The 12,743-nt window shown below is 49.8% G+C and overlaps 1 protein-coding gene across 1 annotated transcript in view; it reads left to right on the forward strand.

Moving 5' to 3' along the window:
* Positions 1 to 12,743, forward strand: part of Dg (Dystroglycan) — a 124,370-nt gene that overhangs the window by 18,770 nt on the left and 92,857 nt on the right. The window contains exon 2 of the mRNA XM_071667622.1: positions 1,210 to 1,629. Coding sequence (XP_071523723.1) covers positions 1,288 to 1,629 — 342 coding nt within the window. The 5' untranslated portion in view covers positions 1,210 to 1,287. The remainder of the gene's footprint in view (positions 1 to 1,209; positions 1,630 to 12,743) is intronic.

The following is a 12,743-nucleotide window of genomic DNA, read 5'->3' on the forward strand; positions in this document are numbered from 1 at the left end:
TCATATGACTGTCAAGCTTTTTTTTTAAGCTTTCAAATTTGCTGGCTGAACTCGTGTGTGTGTGTGTGTGTGTGTGTGTGTGTGTGTGTGTGTGGGGTTGCCTGTACTGTGTACTACAAGACTGTTTGATGATGCATGTTGGTGTTTGGGTGTCATTTACACTCGCACCTGTTTTCCCAGGGGCTTCCCGTAGCCCAGAGCTGCGCTCCACCCAGTAGCAGGGACTCGTGGACTCCTTCATCGCTAGATATTCTCTGCCGACATTGTCCTCTGCTGTGGTCAACTGACGATGCATAACAGCCTCGCCAGAAGGTGACTTTTCACCCGCGGTGAAGGCGGAATCCGGTAGGGCCAAGCCCTTTAGTTAATAACGAAACGAAAATGGATGAGAAATATTATTGAACACTGGAATTCCGACACGTTCATGATGCATATTTCATCTGTGTAAAGTTTGCATTTTGTCGACGATTATTCAAATTTCCGAAGCATATTAATGAGCCGGTGTTTGTTGTGAACTTCCATGTTCTATTCAGGAGGATAGAAAAAGGGGCGCTGTAATTATTCCAGTTATGATGTGTGATTATTTTAATGATAATTTCTGGCATCTTTTTTTTATGGAGTTGATTTATCTGATGTTTACTCTAAATTATGATTGGTCTTTTTACTTTTTATCTGGGTCTTGCCTTGATAATTGATCTATTAACTGATTTCTTGAATTATATATATATATATATATATATATATATATATATATATATATATATATATTATATATATATATATATATATATATATATATATATATATATATATATATATATTTCTAGTAGCACAGGTTGGTAGTGCAAGGTATAATTATTATCATGATTATCATAGATTATCATTTAGTAATAACTTCACTGATTACACCAGGTCGGTTGAAATGTTTAAGCACGTGGGAACCAGTGAAGCAGCTCTAGTCAGCGCTGTCATTAATTATTACTAATTACCCATTTGATTACCCTTGACATATTAATTTCTTTTTCCGTCTCGTAGGGCATTCCTAATTATAAGTAATTAACCCCCCCTCCCTCTAATTACATGACAGATCATATCATGCCCCGCGCTTGCCCTCTACCTGTAATTAAGCCAGTGTAGGGTTTCTTGATGAAGGCCAATCGTACTTTCCCCCTTAATTGTAGGTGACTAATGAGCGATTGTCGTTTGCAGGCAGAATTATGTGTCTGTGTGAGTGTTGAGGCGCGATCATCCCCCGCTGTGTGAGCCACCTCAGTACACCCCATCGCGATGGCCTGTCATCATCCCATCGCCACCGTAGTCTCTCTTCTGGCCGTCCTCGGTCTCGCGGCTCGGGCCGGCCTCGCGCAACACCTCGAGAACGACATGCAGTCGCTCCTCCACGACCAGGATGTCAACCAGGGGGCGACACCGGTCGTGGAGGACGACCTGGAGGTCGAGGTCATGTATCTGCCGGAGCCCGAGGAGAAGTCGTCCTCGGCGGCCTCGTCCTCGAGCTCCGAGGGCGTGAGGAGACTGTGGGGGGTCGCGGACACCGATGCCAAGATCGGGAGAATCTTCTCCTACCCGATACCAGCCGATGCCTTCGAGGGCGACATCCTCCGATATCAGGTAAGGCCGATGCTGACCCCTTGAGGTCAAGACTCTCTTTCTCTCTTTTGTCATGCATAAGGTCAAAGGTCACACGTTAAAGATGAAGGGCTGCAGGTTAAAGAGTGAAGGGTCAAAGGTCACAGGCAGGCAGTAAAGGGTAAGAATAAAGGGGGTTGGAAACTATAGGGAGAGGGGGGGATCAGGTGTGATGCCGCGTGACATTTTGCAGTTGTACATTGAGCAGGTGGTGGTACGTGCCCCGCCTCCCCCCCCCCCCCCACACACACACACACACACACACACCCCTGACCCTGAGAGACAAGTATGACCCCGTGGGAGCCACCGGTGCTCTGTACCCCCATGGTAACTTCCTTGCGGAGGGAGGGAGGTTGGAGCCCAGGCCTGGTGAGGGTATATTGGGTTTTAGGGCACGTGTGACCTGGCGGGGTCACGTGGTGTGGAGGCAGCCTTGGTGGTCAAGGATTGGCTGTAGGGGCTGCAGTGTAGCCAACGGCAAGAGGAGAGGTGGTTGGCAACGCTGGTACAGGAAGGGAAAGCCCCCGTGTCTTGTTAACTGGGCTGTTAACCTTTCACCCTTGACCTCGCCTGACCTGAGCCAGGTGCCTGACCTAATATCCCCACCGCACGACTCTCATGGGGTAATTACATGAGTGATTAAGGATTACCTGTATGTTGAAGTGGCGTTTGATATTAGCTGTAGTGTGTGTGTGTGTGTGTGTGACCACATCATGTTAGGTCATCGATTATCATACGTTGGTGACGTCATTCCCTCGCCACCATCTGCCGGGACCCGCCATGACCATCTGTGGCCAGATTGGGGTGGGTGGTCCCCCTCCTCCCCACCACCTGACCGTGAACCAAGACGTATAAAGACACCAGCTGCTTCCCCCTGGGTGGTGGAGTGTTGGTGAGGGCTGTGTTGGAGGAGGAGCAGTGGTGGTGAGGGCTGTGTTGGAGGAGGAGCAGTGTTGGTGAGGGCTGTGTTGGAGGAGGAGCAGTGGTGGTGAGGGGTGTGTTGGAGGAGGAGCAGTGGTGGTGGAGCGCTGATGAGGTGTGTGATGGAGGAGGAGCAGTGTTGGTGAGGGGTATGATGGAGGAGGGGGCAGTGGTGGTGGAGTGTTGGTGTGAGGAAGGTGATGACTAGTGTTGGAGAGGAATTGATCCCGAGTTACTGGTAGGGAGGCATCTCTCTCTCTCTCTCTCTCTCTCTCTCTCTCTCTCTCTCTCTCTCTCTCTCTCTCTCTCTCTCTCTCTCCCACAGTAATTCCTGTGGGCCGCGCAGCAAGACAAGGCGAAGCTCTTCAGCTGGGTCGAGACGTGAGCTAGCTAGCTGGAGCGGCCGCCCTAAAGCTGTCCTGTCTGTTGTGTGTGGGGGATGCAGGGGGGTCCAGGTGTGTGTGTGTGTGTGTGTAGGGGGAGGGATGATGAGGGTTGTGGGCCCAGGTGGAGGGGTCGTGGGTTGTAGCAGGCGCGTGACGTAGCGGGTTGTGGTGGGCGCAGGAGGGACCTGGTTGTGGATGGTCGGTCGGTTGTGTGTGGGGGTTGTGGGGTGAGGATGTTCCTCTGGTGACGTGACGACCCCCACACACACACCCCTCACCCCCACACCAATCAGCCAGCCTCCCCAGCCTGATAACACCTGAAAAGCTTGACCCCACACACACACACACACACAGCTTATCTTGGCTGGAAAAACGCCAGCTTGTGGTTAGGTTAGGTTATCGAGGAGGGAGGGAGGGTGGGTGAGATTGGAGTTAGCAGTTATGGAGACAAGCCAAGACCAGAGAGTTTGTCTTTCAACACACACACACACACACACAACACACACACACACACACACACACACTAACATCTCCTGACTCAGCCACTTAAATCACTGCTCCTGGAAACGACCAGTTCTCTGATGATGACCATTTAGAAGAAGAAAAAATGCTCGAAAATATATAAAAAGTTTTAAGGAAGCCAGAATATATATATATATTATATATATATATATATTTATATATATATATATATATTATATATATATATATTTCTAGTAGCACAGGTTGGTAGTGCAGGTATAATTATTATCATGATTATCATAGATTATCATTTAGTAATAACTTCACTGATTACACCAGGGTCGTTGATATGTTTAAGCACGTGGGAACCAGTGAAGCAGCTCTAGTCAGCGCTGTCATTAATTTTATTTTCTAATTACCCCATGATTACCCGTGGACATGTAATTTCTTTTTCCGTCTCGTAGAGGCACATTTTCTATTTTTAAATAATTACCCCCCCTCCCTCTAATTACATGACAGATCATATCATGCCCCGCGCTTGCCCTCTACCTGTAATTAAGCCAGTGTAGGGTTTCTTGATGAAGGCCAATCGTACTTTCCCCTTATACTGTAGCGTGACTAATGTAAGCGTTGTCTGTTTGCAGGCAGAATTATGTGTCTGTGTGAGTGTTGAGGCGCGATCATCCCCCGCTGTGTGAGCCACCTCAGTACACCCCATCGCGATGGCCTGTCTCATCCCATCGCCACCGTAGTCTCTCTTCTGGCCGTCCTCGGTCTCGCGGCTCGGGCCGGCCTCGCGCAACACCTCGAGAACGACATGCAGTCGCTCCTCCACGACCAGGATGTCAACCAGGGGGCGACACCGGTCGTGGAGGACGACCTGGAGGTCGAGGTCATGTATCTGCCGGAGCCCGAGGAGAAGTCGTCCTCGGCGGCCTCGTCCTCGAGCTCCGAGGGCGTGAGGAGACTGTGGGGGGGTCGCGGACACCGATGCCAAGATCGGGAGAATCTTCTCCTACCGATACCAGCCGATGCCTTCGAGGGCGACATCCTCCGATATAGGTAAGGCCGATGCTGACCCCTTGAGGTCAAGACTCTCTTTCTCTCTTTTGTCATGCATAAGGTCAAAGGGACACGTTAAAGATGAAGGGCTGCAGGTTAAAGAGTGAAGGGTCAAAGGTCACAGGCAGGCAGTAAAGGGTAAGGATAAAGGGGGTTGGAAACTATAGGGAGAGGGGGGGATCAGGTGTGATGCCGCGTGACATTTTGCAGTTGTACATTGAGCAGGTGGTGGTACGTGCCCCGCCTCCCCCCCCCCCCCCCAACACACACACACACACACACACACACCCCTGACCCTGAGAGACAAGTATGACCCCGTGGGAGCCACGGTGCTCTGTACCTCCCCATAGGTAACTTCTGGAGGAGGGAGGGAGGTTGGAGCCCAGGCCTGGTGAGGGTATATTGGGTTTTAGGGCACGTGTGACCTGGCGGGTCACGTGGTGTGGAGGCAGCCTTGGTGGTCCAAGGATTGGCTGTAGGGGCTCTGCTTCAGTGTAGCAACGGCAAGAGGAGAGGTGGTTGGCAACGCTGGTACAGGAAGGGAAAGCCCCCGTGTCTTGTTAACTGGGCTGTTAACCTTCACCCTTGACCTCGCCTGACCTGAGCCAGTGCCTGACCTAATATCCCCACCGCACGACTCTCATGGGGTAATTACATGAGTGATTAAGGATTACCTGTATGTTGAAGTGGCGTTTGATATTAGCTGTAGTGTGTGTGTGTGTGTTGTGTGTGTGTGTGTGACCACATCATGTTAGGTCATCGATTATCATACGTTGGTGACGTCATTCCCTCGCCACCATCATGCCGGGACCCGCCATGACCATCTGTGGCCAGATTGGGTGGGTGGTCCCCCTCCTCCCCACCACCTGACCGTGAACCAAGACGTATAAAGACACCAGCTGCTTCCCCCTGGGTTGGTTGGAGTTGTTGTGTTGAGGGCTGTGTTGGAGGAGGAGCAGTGGTGGTGAGGGCTGTGTTGGAGGAGGAGCAGTGGTGGTGAGGGCTGTGTTGGAGGAGGAGCAGTGGTGGTGAGGGCTGTGTTGGAGGAGGAGCAGTGGTGGTGAGGGCTGTGTTGGAGGAGGAGCAGTGTTGGTGAGGGTGTGTTGGAGGAGGAGCAGTGTTGGTGAGGGGTATGATGGAGGAGGGGGCAGTGGTGGTGGAGTGTTGGTGTGAGGAAGGTGATGACTAGTGTTGGAGAGGAATTGATCCCGAGTTACTGGTAGGGAGGCATCTCTCTCTCTCTCTCTCTCTCTCTCTCTCTCTCTTCTCTCTCTCTCTCTCTCTCTCATCTCTCTCTCTCTCTCTCTCTCCCACAGTAATTCCTGTGGGCCGCGCAGCAAGACAAGGCGAAGCTCTTCAGCTGGGTCGAGACGTGAGCTAGCTAGCTGGAGCGGCCGCCCTAAAGCTGTCCTGTCTGTTGTGTGTGGGGATGCAGGGGGGTCCAGGTGTGTGTGTGTGTGTGTAGTGGGGAGGGCTTGATGAGGGTTGTGGGCCCAGGTGGAGGGGTCGTGGGTTGTAGCAGGCGCGTGACGTAGCGGGGTTGTGGTGGCGCAGGAGGGACCTGGTTGTGGATGGTCGGTCGGTTGTGTGTGGGGTTGTGGGGTGAGGATGTTCCTCTGGTGACGTGACGACCCCCACACACACACCCCTCACCCCCACACCAATCAGCCAGCCTCCCCAGCCTGATAACACCTGAAAAGCTTGACCCCACACACACACACACAGCTTATCTTGGCTGGAAAAACGCCAGCTTGTGGTTAGGTTAGGTTATCGAGGAGGAGGGAGGGTGGGTGAGATTGGAGTTAGCAGTTATGGAGACAAGCCAAACCAGTGAGTTTGTCTTTCACACACACACAACACACACACACACACACACACACACACACACACACACTAACATCTCCTGACTCAGCCACTTAAATCACTGCTCCTGGGAAAAGACCTTTTTCTATATGGCCATTTTAATAAAAAAAAAAAAGCCGAAAAAATATTAAAAAATTTTTTTTGGAAACCAAATAAAATAAATTTTTTATTTTTTTTATATTTTTATATATTTTTTTAAAATATATATAATAATAATTTGTTTGATAGATAATAATAATAATAATATTATTCCATGTTACCTTTGGTTTTTTTTGGCTTCATCCCCAGCGTGTTGTTTGGTTGTTTTGTTTTATAAAAAAATTTCCCAAAATCGGCATTGGGGAAAAAAACCGTGGGGGGAATCACCCGTTTTCCTTAATACATTCTTGATTTGATATCATTCTCGAGAACCTTACACAACACTGACTCATTTATGTCTATTAAGTTCACAATTTGGTGTAGAATTGTCCCGGGCAATGAATAAAATATTATTTTATCATTTTTACTTGGGTTAAATTTTTCCATAGTTAGGTCAGTGGTTAGCACAGTGGTGATGGGTTGTTAACAAAGACACCGATAGTTAGGTCAGTGGTTAGCACAGTGGTGATGGCTGGAGAGCGGTGCGGGAAGCGAGGTCAAGTGTCTTAAGGGGTCAGAGTTGGCTGGGGAGACCAGATCCCGATCTCTCTCTCTCTCTCTCTCTCTCTCTCTCTCTCTCTCTCTCTCTCTCTCTCTCTCTCTCTCTCTCTCTCTCTCTTTGTAGAGAGTAATTACAGTGGTTGTTTGTGACATACAGATCGCCCTGACCCAGCCAGATGAGGCGAAACAAGCGACACTTTTTTGACTTGCCACGGTGTCATTGGCCGTAACCCTGTGCTGGTTAAGTGGCTTAACTACCCAGGGAGGGCGGGGTTAACGATAGCCCTTGAAGTACCTCATTCGCCAGTTACGGGAGAAATAGCAGCGTTGCTGTAATATGCCCAGGAAGAACCGATGTAGCCATAAATAACTCTGTACTGCTGTATTTTCCCAGATACAGCTGAAAAAAAAAACAATAGCCATGTTTTTTTCTCTCTCAGAAGAACATGAACAACGATTAGTGTTGTAGTATTGTTCTCCTGGGAAGAACATGCATTTATAACAATGATTTTTATTTATTTGTAGCGTAAGCTGAACAGAAATAACGAGTAACTCCGTAGAAGTTTATTATCTTGAGGAAGAACAGATATATAACAGTAGCTCCGTAGAAATCCATTATCCTAGGAAGAACAGAGATAACAATAGCAGCGTCTTGGATTGTTTTGCTCCCGTAACAAAAGCCTCGTGAACTTTGGGCATTATAAACAAGAGCGAGACGTCCTCACGCACCAGGAACACAACACTGGGTTATAATGAACACAACACTGAGTTATAATGAACACAACACTGGGTTATAATGAACACAACACTGGGTTATAATGAACACAACACTGGGTTATAATGAACACAACACTGGGTTATAATGAACACAACACTGGGTTATAATGAACACAACACTGGGTTATAATGAACACAACACTGGGTTAATAACACACACTGGTTATAATGAACACAACACTGGGTTATGAGGAACACAACACTGGGTTATAATGAACACAACACTGGATTATAATGAACACAACACTGGGTTATAATGAACACAACACTGGGTTATAATGAACACAGCAGTGACCAGGGTTGTGTTGTAAAGTGTAGGACACTGTGTAGCAGTGACCAGGGGTGTGTGTGGTGCAGTGTAGGACACTGTTGGTGGAGGTAACCAGTGTAGATCAATAGCCCTGGCCTCCTGCCTACCAAGGAATCCCCCCCCCCCCCACACACACACACACCCACACCCCCCCCACACACACACATCCCCCCCACAAACACACCCGCCCCCCCACACCCCCCCCCCCACACACACACCCCCTTGCTGGACTGGTGTTACTTGTTACTGTTACTGCTGGTGTCGTCTAGGGGTTTCCTGTTACCGATGGAGGTCCTGTTACTGGTGCGGCCTCTTGGTAGTGTTACTGATGTTACTGTAGCCTCTGTTGTTACTGTAGGTGTTACCTCCGTTGTTACTGTAGGTGTTACCTCCGTTGTTGCCGTCACGAGGCGTTACATGTTACAGTTGATGGTGTTACGTTGTGTTTCTCCCCGCCGCCAGTGTTACCAGTGTTGCTGGCCGTGGTTGGCTATAGTTCGTTCCAGTGTGAAGCTATGCTGTGTTACTTGTGTTACCGTTGGTTACGCTGGTGTGGTAGTGTGGCACATGGTTCACCAGGCTGTTGGTGGAGGCCATCACCACACCAGCACCACCACATGTGTGCTGGATGGTGCCAATACCATAATAAGTGGAGCTCATTTTCCTCACCCCATTTTTTTTTTTTCTTTTTTGTTTCCTGCAGAGGTGATTCACGAGCGTTCGAATCCCAGCATTTTACGGGGCGACATTGACGCAAATGTGGTGTGATGAGGTGTTGGGGGCAGCTGTGTGTACGTGTGTTGGTGTGACTAGTGATGAGAGGAATATGACATGTGGGTTCACGGCTTTTTAGGAGTGGGGTGGGGGTGCTAGTGAGGGGGGGGTGAGGTGGGCGCCATCTTTGTTATATGACAGATGGAGGCGGGGGCCCCACACCGATACATGGGACAGGCAGGGGTTGAGAGGTGGGGTGGCCAACTTCAGAGACCTAAGTTTCGTTTAAGGAGGGCGACGGGAACTTGGGAGAGGCAAGTTCCGTTGTAGGAAGTGTAAGGAGGGTGACTGGAACTTTGGAGGCTTCGTTAAGTTGGCTGGTGTGTTTGTGTGTGTGTGTGTGTGTGTGTGTGTGTGTGTGATGGCCCAGGATGTGAACTGTGATAGAGGCTCAGTGAGTGTGGGTGTTTGTGAAGCAGTGATGGTCCTTCCTTCCTTCCGTGAATGCACTGAAGGAAGGAAGGAAGTAAGGAAGGATCCTTCACGCCCCACAGGGAGGGACGTGGGTCCCGTTGTGTTTTGTGTGTGTGTGTGGAGGGGGTCCTTCTGTATGTACACAGAAGCGCGATACAGTTGGATACAGTGTAACTGTAAGCCAGCCACACTGGCTGACCATGATGTAGGCCGCAGCCTTCACTCACACCAGATGGACGATGGTCATCATGTAATTAGATGAGAGAGAGAGAGAGAGAGAGAGAGAGAGAAGCACTGTTGCGAGATATTTGTTTATACATAATTGTTTCATAAAGTGCAATCCTGCAGCGATGATATTCGTCCGTGAGAACTTTGGTATACATAGTGTGTATATAGACATGGGTGTAGTGTGTATAGATGTTTATGATGAGTTTGCACACGTGAAGCAGCGATGACACTGTGGACCCCCCCTCCCCCCACACGGGTTGGGGGAGGGGGGCAGGGCGGGACTGACTGACTGGCTCCTCCTCCCCCCTCCCTCCAGCTCCTCATTACATTAATCACCACATTAATCACCGGTCCCCGCCTTCGTATCCCGCTTCCCAGAAGATCCTCCTCCTCCTCCTCCTGCCTGAGTCAGGGTTGCCTTCCCCTGTGGTCATTGTGGTGCCTCCACCACACACGACTGTGGTAGTGTGGTGGTGGTGTGTCAGGAACATGGCGGTGCATGGTGCTCATTACCCGTCAGGGTGAGGGCGGAGAGATGGTATCCCTCTTGGTGATGAGTGATTGATTCTCTCTCTCTCTCTCTCTCTCTCTCTCTCTCTCTCTCTCTCTCTCTCTCTCTCTCTCTCTCTCCGGCCACACTTGTGTTGTCCAGCCGCAACCAGCCCGCCTCGCAACACTATAAGGTCGGTGTCTGTGTTGTATTGATGATCTGCTGGAGTATACCCTTCTATATTGATGATCTGCTGGAGTATACCCTTCTATATTGATGATCTGCTGGAGTATACCCTTCTATATTGATGATCTGCTGGAGTATACCCTTCTATATTGATGATCTGCTGGAGTATACCCTCCTATATTGATGATCTGCTGGAGTATACCCTCCTATATTGATGATCTGCTGGAGTATACCCTTCTATATTGATGATCTGCTGGAGTATACCCTTCTATATTGATGATCTGCTGGAGTATACCCTTCTATATTGATGATCTGCTGGAGTATACCCTTCTATATTGATGATCTGCTGGAGTATACCCTTCTATATTGATGATCTGCTGGAGTATACCCTTCTATATTGATGATCTGGAGTATACCCTTCTATATTGATGATCTGCTGGAGTATACCCTTCTATATTGATGATCTGCTGGAGTATACCCTTCTATATTGATGATCTGCTGGAGTATACCCTTCTATATTGATGATCTGCTGGAGTATACCCTTCTATATTGATGATCTGCTGGAGTATACCCTTCTATATTGATGATCTGCTGGAGTATACCCTTCTATATTGATGATCTGCTGGAGTATACCCTTCTATATTGATGATCTGCTGGAGTATACCCTTCTATATTGATGATCTGCTGGAGTATACCCTTCTATATTGATGATCTGCTGGAGTATACCCTTCTATATTGATGATCTGCTGGAGTATACCCTCCTATATTGATGATCTGCTGGAGTATACCCTTCTATATTGATGATCTGCTGGAGTATACCCTTCTATATTGATGATCTGCTGGAGTATACCCTTCTATATTGATGATCTGCTGGAGTATACCCTTCTATATTGATGATCTGCTGGAGTATACCCTTCTATATTGATGATCTGCTGGAGTATACCCTTCTATATTGATGATCTGCTGGAGTATACCCTTCTATATTGATGATCTGCTGGAGTATACCCTTCTATATTGATGATCTGCTGGAGTATACCCTTCTATATTGATGATCTGCTGGAGTATACCCTCCTATATTGATGATCTGCTGGAGTATACCCTTCTATATTGATGATCTGCTGGAGTATACCCTTCATTATTGTTCTCTTGGGGAACGCCGTTTCGTATTGATGTTCACCCTGTGTTGTTATCACATGTTCTCCTGGGGTCACCCATGTTCCCCCTTCCCCCCCTTGCATTGATGTTCTTACGGTTGACGTTATGTTCTCGTTCTATTGATGGCCTGTTCTGCGGGGGAGGCAGTGTTGCCACAGATGGAGTGGGTGGTGTAGGCAGCGTTACCATGGTGAAGGGATGGGCAGCCCTGGTGAGGGTCGTGGCAGCCCTCGTCGGCGGTAGTGAGGGTCGGGGGCAGCAGGTGAGGGACGCCCTCGTCGGCTGTGGGGGTCGACCAGCCTTGTTTATTGCCCCTGTCGCCTGAGGCGGGGGGCTCCGTGGGGTTATGGCCTCTAGAACTTCAACTGGGGGACGAGGGATCTCCGGTGGCAGGAGGTGCCGGTGGCGGGGAATGGTGCAGTAGCTTCTTCCCTAACTGTTGGACGAGGTGGAGGTGTGATGGTTGGAGAGAGAGAGAGAGAGAGAGAGAGAGAGAGAGAGAGAGAGAGAGAGAGAGAGAGAGGAGTGTGTGTGTGTCTGAGGGAGCCAGGATGACCTTGATCATGACCTCTTGTGCACCTTGTCTAGTGTGTCTGTTGTGTGGTGGATGACCAGGCTGGGCAGAGGGGACCAGGCACCAGAACTGGACGACCTGGTGATGATGGTACCTGGTGATGATGATGGTGGCCGCCATGCGTGTCTCCAGGTCGCCATGGATCAAGTGTAGGACGTAGCCAGGTTGTAGGTGGCAGAGTTGTTCGTGGTACCTCACAACCGAGGCTCTGCAGGGGCTGGAGCATGTGTGTTGGGAAGGGAGGAGGCAGTGGTTATGAGGTGTGGGGAAGGGAGGAGGCAGTGGTTATGAGGTGTGGGGAAGGGAGGAGGCAGTGGTTATGAGGTGTGGGGAAGGGAGGAGGCAGTGGTTATGAGGTGTGGGGAAGGGAGGAGGCAGTGGTTATGAGGTGTGGGGAAGGGAGGAGGCAGTGGTTATGAGGTGTGGGGAAGGGAGGAGGCAGTGGTTATGAGGTGTGGGGAAGGGAGGAGGCAGTGGTTATGAGGTGTGGGGAAGGGAGGAGGCAGTGGTTATGAGGTGTGGGGAAGGGAGGAGGCAGTGGTTATGAGGTGTGGGGAAGGGAGGAGGCAGTGGTTATGAGGTGTGGGGAAGGGAGGAGGCAGTGGTTATGAGGTGTGGGGAAGGGAGGAGGCAGTGGTTATGAGGTGTGGGGAAGGGAGGAGGCAGTGGTTATGAGGTGTGGGGAAGGGAGGAGGCAGTGGTTATGAGGTGTGGGGAAGGGAGGAGGCAGTGGTTATGAGGTGTGGGGAAGGGAGGAGGCAGTGGTTATGAGGTGTGGGGAAGGGAGGAGGCAGTGGTTATGAGGTGTGGGGAAGGGAGGAGGCAGTGGTTATGAGGTGTGGGGAAGGGAGGAGG

The sequence above is a fragment of the Panulirus ornatus genome, chromosome 12 (genome assembly GCF_036320965.1).
Source record: "Panulirus ornatus isolate Po-2019 chromosome 12, ASM3632096v1, whole genome shotgun sequence".
NCBI classification, from domain to species: domain Eukaryota; kingdom Metazoa; phylum Arthropoda; class Malacostraca; order Decapoda; family Palinuridae; genus Panulirus; species Panulirus ornatus.